This window comes from Belonocnema kinseyi, chromosome 3 (genome assembly GCF_010883055.1).
Source record: "Belonocnema kinseyi isolate 2016_QV_RU_SX_M_011 chromosome 3, B_treatae_v1, whole genome shotgun sequence".
Lineage (NCBI taxonomy): Eukaryota > Metazoa > Arthropoda > Insecta > Hymenoptera > Cynipidae > Belonocnema > Belonocnema kinseyi.
This window is the reverse complement of record NC_046659.1, coordinates 73,804,186-73,812,348: the sequence shown is the minus strand read 5'-3', so window position 1 is coordinate 73,812,348 and position 8,163 is coordinate 73,804,186. Positions and strand designations below refer to the sequence as shown.

At 31.1% G+C, this 8,163-nt stretch overlaps 1 protein-coding gene across 1 annotated transcript in view; it reads right to left on the bottom strand.

Annotated features, from left to right (window-relative positions):
• Nucleotides 1-4,648: 4,648 nt before the first annotated feature.
• Nucleotides 4,649-8,163, bottom strand: part of LOC117169873 — a 39,895-nt gene continuing 36,380 nt past the window's right edge. Inside the window, exons 2-5 of the mRNA XM_033356380.1 lie at nt 5,217-5,449; nt 5,022-5,144; nt 4,859-4,949; nt 4,649-4,780 (exon numbers count right to left, since the gene is read on the bottom strand). Coding sequence (XP_033212271.1) covers nt 4,649-4,780; nt 4,859-4,949; nt 5,022-5,144; nt 5,217-5,449 — 579 coding nt within the window. The remainder of the gene's footprint in view (nt 4,781-4,858; nt 4,950-5,021; nt 5,145-5,216; nt 5,450-8,163) is intronic.

Below are 8,163 nucleotides of genomic sequence, written 5' to 3'. Positions count from 1 at the left end.
TCTGATATCGCCTCTCCATTTCTTTTATATCCTGGTGGAAGCGTTCGCCTTGCTCTTCACTAAAGTTTCCCAGGTTGTCTGGACACTTATTTATATGCGAATAAAGAAAATGTAGCTTCAAATTCAGAAGGCAGTCTAGTTTACCAAAATTTGTTACCATTTCTGAAACCAGATTTTGATAGTCTGGACTTTTCTCATTACCTAAAAAGTTTTTTACAGCATTTTTAAAACTAAGCCAGGCATCTTTTTCAGTGCCAGACATTTTTGTAATGAATTCTTCGCACATAAATAAGTTTCCAGATAACCTGGGAGACTTTAGTGAAGAGGAAGGCGAACGTTTCCATCAGGATATAAAAGAGATGGAGAGGCGATATCAGGGATTTTGGGATATCAACATGATGGCTGACTACTGTTGGAGTTTAAAATGAGATCAAGTCAATCAAGATACCAAACGAAAGCGAAACCCACTACGTAGGTCTTTTGAGGACAAAAGGGTTCGATACAAGCGATTTAAAGAAAAATAAAAAATAAAAGAACCCTATAAGCGTGAGAGGCAAGGGAACTCACGGTAATACAGCACCCAAAAGGAACAGAATTTACTACGTCCACGTCGTTGTTCCCTGGTAACGCTGAAAGTAAATCAAACTTATTTACAAAAAATACTACTTTTGCCATGCAAGGTGACTAACGCAAATTAAAAACCCCGAAACGTGAGAGGCAAAGGTAATCTACAGTGAACGACAATCCCAGTCGAGGAAGATAAGGTTTAAAGCTTTTCGTCGATCTTATGTCTAATTTTGTGTTTTTCGACGAAATATGAGCCAACTGGTTATTTTAACCTCGCAATCAGAATCAGTGACCCCAAAAACATAAGGATATGGTGGATAAGTCCACCGGGGGTGGAGATATATTTTTTTGCAAAAATATGCACGAAAAACCGCTATTTTTTTGTCGATTTTACCTCTATTTTTGCACTTTTTAATCAAATATGAGCCAACTGGGTTATTTTGACCCCGTATTCGGATTCAGCGACCCCGATAACATTAGGGTATGCTAATTTAGACCACCGGACATGAAAATTTTTTTTGTTGCAAAGGTATACAAGAAAAATCGCTGTATTCGCCGATTTTACGTCTATTTTTGCGATTTTCGAACAAGTACGAGCTAAATTAGTTATTTGGGCCTTAGATTCGAATTTAGCGAACAAAAAGACATATAAATATGTTGGTTCAGTCCACCGGGCGAGAAAATATATTTTTTTTTGCAAAAGTATACCTGAAAAATCGCTGTTTTTGTCGATTTTACGTCTATTTTTTTGTTTTTCAGAAAAACACTAGCCAAATTGGTTATTTGGACACCAGATTAGAATTCAGCGACCCCAAAAACATATAGATATGCCAGTGTAGTCTGTCGGACGGACCACTATTTTTTGTGTGTCGGTGTTATCAATCCTCCTGCTCCCGTATGGCCCCCTTCTAAACTCCTGACCCTTTTCTGAACTAACCCAACCACTCTAATCGTCGTATTAATGCACCAGTGCCACCAGCCAACTCGCACAGCCTAGCAAGTGCGAGTGAGTGAGCAGCTAGTTCCTTTCGCTAGCGAACTGACATTGGAAGGACGCACGTAGAAGCGGCGGAAAAGGCTGGGAAAAAAGAAGAGATTTTGCAGTTAGTAAATAATGATAAAGAAAACGATGGAAAAAAATAAAACAGGATATGAAGGTGGTTATTCAATGGTTATTAACAAATTATTAAAATTATATTTATTTTCACATGGAGTAAATATTTAAACATTTCTTTTCTCATAATACCAATTTAGAACGTTTTAAAATTATTGATACTCACAGAACAGTTCAAACATTAAATCCTTCTTATTGTTAATAACATACACAAATCATGAATTTTTTTCATGAAAAATAGTTACGATAGAATATTTATTTGACAACTCTTTAGCAACAATAACAATTAAAAATTACAGACAGATATAATTTTAAAGAAATTACTTCGCAGGTGTGTAAAATCTGATACATTAAACTAAATAATATGTTTCTACGTGAAAGTGACTACTTTTGAAATTTATTCATAATTTATAATTTAAGAATGTTATTAAAAATAAGAATTTTTTATTCCAAATATACATTGATCATTAGTCATTTCCAAATATACGCTGAATTTGTTTGATGAAAAATCAAGGTATAAATATGTGACAATTGTAAAAATTAATATTTATTCAATAATTCGTTAATAACAATATTAATTACGAGTTAAGGACACATTTACCGAACTCAATATTACTATTCATTTGTTTGGAACATTTTGAAGTAAAAAAGGTACTTTTTTCTTTGTGAAAGTGACTAATTTTGGAATTTTCTCGTAATTTTTGTTATCAACAATGAGAAATATGTAACACTTTGAAATGTGTGATTATTAATCAATTTAAATCATATTTGGAAATGATTTTATGAAAAAAACAATATACGCCTACAGAAAAGGTGAAAAAATTTATCTTCTATTTATTAAAATGGTTATGTCAAGAGTTATTGTTAATATTAAGTGATTATTTATTACTTGTGCTGTCGCTATGCAGCTACAGAGAAAAAGAAAAGATTATTTATTATTGAACTTGCATGATACTTAAATTGTTGTAGTGTTTTACGGCTCAGATTTATTAACAATAATATGCAAACATCTTTATTATATTCTAATTTCAAATTCTGAATGAATCATAAAACAACAACAAGACTGATTCTAAATCTAAATTTCTGATTATTCTAAATACCTTAAACGCTTCAGGAATGTTGAGAAATAAACTGAAAGTTTACTCAATTCCTGAATATCCCGGGAATTTAAAGAATAGGTAACATTTGAATAAAAGATTTTCCTAACCTTTGATTCAGATTATTTTGTCAACAATTTATTTTTAACTTCAGTTATCTCCACTTTCTTGATCAATATCAAAACTGAAAAACAATTTAATTGCTTTCAATATTCGTGTTGCTCAATATGAACAACTTACGGTTCAAGTTTGTTTCGGTACAGTTTGACACCATTTTGGTGCAAAATGAAATCCTTTTTTTATGTAGGGTCTTATCTTTAACCCTGATTTTTCTAAATTCCAAAGACATATTTAGTTATTAGTACACTAGTTGATTATACCGTATATACTATTAATAGAAAATATTTTTTGTCAATATTTTATACTTCATTATTATTGCAAAAAACAGGTGATATTTTCTAACACCGAATCACTTTATACGATTAAAATCGATAATTAAGTTCTTCCTTGGGTTTATTCATTAAAATAAATTTTCAAACAGTGAACATAGGGTGGATCGAAAACCACGTTTTTTTCTGTATTACAATTCTAATAGCGCGAAAAACTTGCGCATAGGCGTCAGTATATAAGGAAAAATTTTTTATTTAAATTTTTCAAAATTTGAAATGGTTCAGAAGGCCTAAAGTTACAAAAAAAGTCAAAATACCGATAATTATTCAAAAACATGCAAAAATTATTTTAAAAACTTTTTTGTTCTAATAGTGAAAAAAGTGTTATTAAGAGTGTCCTTAATGGATGCAAAAAATAATTAGACCCATTACTGTTTAACTGAATTCGCGCAAAAGGCCTAAAGTTGCGGGTTGTATCCTAAACAAAAGATATTTCATGATTTTCGACGATTTTTAAACATGTGCCAAAACCCATCAAAGTTGTATTTTTTATTTGTAATGGTGTAAAAACTATTCAAAATAGTTTTCCTAATCCATAAAAAATACTTTCAGACCATAACAAATAAAAAAACAACTTTGATGGGTTTTGGCACATGTTCAAAAATCGTCGAAAATCATGAAATATCGTTTTTTTACGATACAACCCGCAACTTTAGGCTTTTTGTGCGAATTCAGTTAAATAGTAATGGGTCTACTTATTTTTTGTATCCATTAAGGACACTTTCCATAACACTTTTTTCGCTATGATAACAAAAAAGGTTGTATTTTTGGTCATTTTTGCATGTTTTTGAAAATTACTGGTATTTTTACTTTTTTGGTAACTTTAGGCCTTCTGCGCGATTTCAAATTTTGACAAATTTATTTTCTTATTTTCCCCTTAATAATGACGCCTATGCGCAAGTTTTCCGTGCTATTAGAATTGTATTAGAGAAAAAACGCGTTTTTCGATCCACCCTAGTGAACAAGCTTCCTCTTTCGATTTTTTATCTGTAAAGGAAAAAAAATTATGATTTTAATCATTGCTGTTTATTTTTGTACAGCGAATATTCTAATAATGAAGTACAAACAACTTACCATAATACACTACATTACAAAGCGCGAATAATTAATCATCGTACTTATGAGAATACCGTAAAATACGACATTGATTTTTGGACGACCTGAAACAAGGTTTCAAATTACGGAAAGATTAAATCAATCGATTTTTTAAAATAAATGTTCTTACCGCCGCAAAATTCTGTATTGAATATGTGTACAATGTTGCGGCTGTAAATGTGCAAGGGATTGCACATATTTTCATTAAATTTAATTAACATATTGTTATCAATTTAATTTATATCAAAAACGACAAAAAAGTCTTATAATTTTCTTTCTGCTCTTTTTTAGCTTCCTTTTTTGCATTTAAATATTACATGCTGTCATCAATCAATGCCAGAGCTGACATCAATCAATTGTTGACAAGGCACACTAAGGTAGAAGAGATGAAACATCTGGCAAATAGTAAAAGTCATAAACCTGATGGTTTCAAACAGTCGATCTAACTTCATCACTGTCTAATATTATAATTTTCAATTATTTATTATATTACACATGATTATTATATGTATTGCGATATAAATCATATTGTTTACCTGAACCCCTGTGACACTTAGAATTAACATATTGAGAGCCAAGGTCACAAAGAAACAAGTTGAAAAGCAATCACAGATATCATTCGCGAATCTTAAACAGGTTCAAGAAATTGAGTTAAGAATTTAATTCATGGGTCGTCATTTCTTGATAAATAATACAAACTTTATAATCCTTCTGTGATTCCGGACACAAAATTTAATCTCCACATTAATATCGTCTTGTAGTTTATCTTCATTGTTTATAGAATTATAGATAACATTGTTCAAAATACTCTTTAATTTAAATCTGTATAAGTTTCATTAGTATACAATTTTTTTAAATAATTTAATTTTGAACTAATGTACAAGAACTATTTACCCTAAAATTTCATAAATTCCACAGGCGTGCTGAAAAACTACTATGAAAAACGTATCCACGCCCACAAAAATAAGTGCAGAAACAGTAGTGGAGATGTAACCATGTATGAAGATGTAATAAAAATTATTTTCCACGTCTATATAATATTCTGTGGGGAACAACGCTTTCCTGGGTCGCGATTCATTCAGTGGTAGGAGAAAGTTCATCAACTGAGGAAAAACTTGCAAGACAAGCTAAAAAATATTGTGGAGAATACGTAGCCTAATCAAATTTTGTAAAATATGAAAAGAAATTAGTAATAACTGGTAATGATTTAAGGACAATGCAAATTCAATTGATTATTTTCACTTTTTATTTTGTATAACATATATTTACTTGCATATACAGCACTACGTTTTTGTCCTTGCCTGGCAGTCTTATGTAGTATTTCTAATTCAGGCCCTGACGACCAAGTAATCCAATCTTTATTTATTTTGGAAAATATCAGCTCCATCTGATAAAAATATTAATTAATTGTTCCGGGATCTTTTAAGGGCATGCAACAGTCAGTCATGTGTCGAATTATTACATGTTTTTATATGCGGTAGCTTTATAATCAGAAAAATTGTTGTTATTGATCTGAAATTTTGTGGAATATAGTTCATAAGGGTACGTCTGTCTTTTCCATTTGAGTTTTTATCTTGCTTAAAAAAATTCCTACATAATATTCACATTTTGCAAATAATAAAACCACTGAATATTATGCACCTCGGGGAAAAAGTCTTACTTCTTCTAAGCGCGCACGATATATTTTTATAACAAATTAATGATTTCTGACACAATTGGAACACAGGTATGGTTACGGTTCACAATTAGTTTTCAATAGAAAGATTTTTAAACATTTCTAATTCCAAAATAAATTTAAATGATACCGACTGTAAAAAAGAAGGAAAAATTTAGAATCTTGCTCTAAATTTAAACTAAGTGTTTTTTTTTTAATTTTTTACAATTCATAAATTTTCCAAAAATTTTTTAAGTAACCATAATTATAAAAAAATTCCTAAATTCATATTCAAAGAAAAATAAAGTTTCCAAAATACTTGAATGTGAACATAAAATTTAAAAAATCGTCTAAAGCATCAAAAATCATGCCTTTCCTTTATAAAAAATATTGTGCTGTGCGCGGCAATCAGGGAGGAGACTTTTTACTTGAGGCTTAATATCGTATTTTATATTTTAGATAATGTTTCGAGTATAATTAAATAAATGAAATAACTTATGTCTACCGACTCTACTTTTTGCACTGAAATGTGTTTAACGTATCTAATGCAAAAAAACAGTAAGAGACCTGAAGAAAATGCTCATTATAGCGTCACATGCAAATGCATAAAAATTTAGACATTTGAATTAAAATATGGAAAGATGTGGCTCATGTGTCTATTGCGAGGAAAAATAGTAGCACACTGATGAAAATACTCATGAGGACCTTGGTATCGAAATACATATAAATTTATGTATTTTAATCTAGAATCACTCTTTTGCTACGTCCAGAGCAAAAGCCACTAGGTTTATGTCGACTTCTTCGTTTGCATAAAGATGTATTTCATGAGTCTAATGCAAGGAAAATAGTAATGCACTAATGAAAATACTCACAAATGCCTTGGTATGCAAAGACATAAAAATATATAGATTTTAAACTAAATTGACCCTGTTAACACACTCAGAGCGCAAATAACTAGGTCTATCGACCTATTCGGTTGCATGAAGACTGTTCTCATGTGCCTATTTCGATGAAAAATAGTAAAATCACGAGGAAAATTCTCATAAAGACGTCGGTATGCAAATACATAAAAATGTAAGTCTTTAAATCTAAAATGATCCTGTTACGACCACCTGAGCAAAAATTACTAGGTCTATCGGCCTCTCTGTCTACATGAACATGTGTTTCATGAGTCTACTGTGTGAAAAATAGTAAAGCCCCGATAAAAATACGCTAAAAAGATTTGGTATGCAAAGAAATACAAATTTATGTCTTCCGATGTAAAATGACACAATTACCATGCCCAGAGCGAAAATTTCTAGGTCTATCGACTTTTTCGTTTGCATGAATATGTGTTTCTCGTGTCTCTTGGAAAAATAATAAAACCCTGATGAAAATGCACTTGAGGACGTCGGCATGAAAATGCATACAAATATATATCTTAAATTGAGTCTGTTACCACCGCCAGAGCAAAAATTAATAGGTCTATCGACCTCTTTGTTTGCATGAAGATATGTTTCATGTATCTATTGCGAGGAAAAATAGTAACACACTGATGAAAATACTCACAAAGGCCTTAGCATGCAAATTCATAAAAATGTATGGCTTTTAACTTGAATTGAGCCTGTTACCACACCTAGAGCAAAAATCACTAGGTCTATCGACCTATTCGTTCATGAGACGTCGGTATGCAAATACATAAAAATTTATGTCTTTTAACCTAAAACGGTCCTGTTAATACCGCTAGAGAGAAAAATTACTAGGTCTATCGACCTCTTTGGTCGCATAAAGATGTGTTTCATGAGTCAACTGTGTGACAAATAGTAAAACCCCGACAAAAATACTGATGAGGGCCTTCGTATGCAAATACATAAAAATTTATGTAAAATCAAACTAACATACGCGATTGAAAACTCTCGAAAAAAGTAGAAGAATCTTAACCGTACCCGTTCCTACAATACCCTTTAACAAGGACTCTTACCTCTCGATTTACTAACTGATTTTTTATATATTTTTGTATTAAAATTAAAATATTCGTATTTTATATATTTATTTTCGATCTTACTTTGTCCATCTTGTAGATGCAATTGATTATCAGAGCAGTGCTTGCGAAATTGTGGGTCCGGATGCAATAAGGGCACATAAAATTTTTTCGTGCGAAAACGAAGTCCCCTGGAGGCTTTAGAAAAAATTTTCGAATTTTAATTT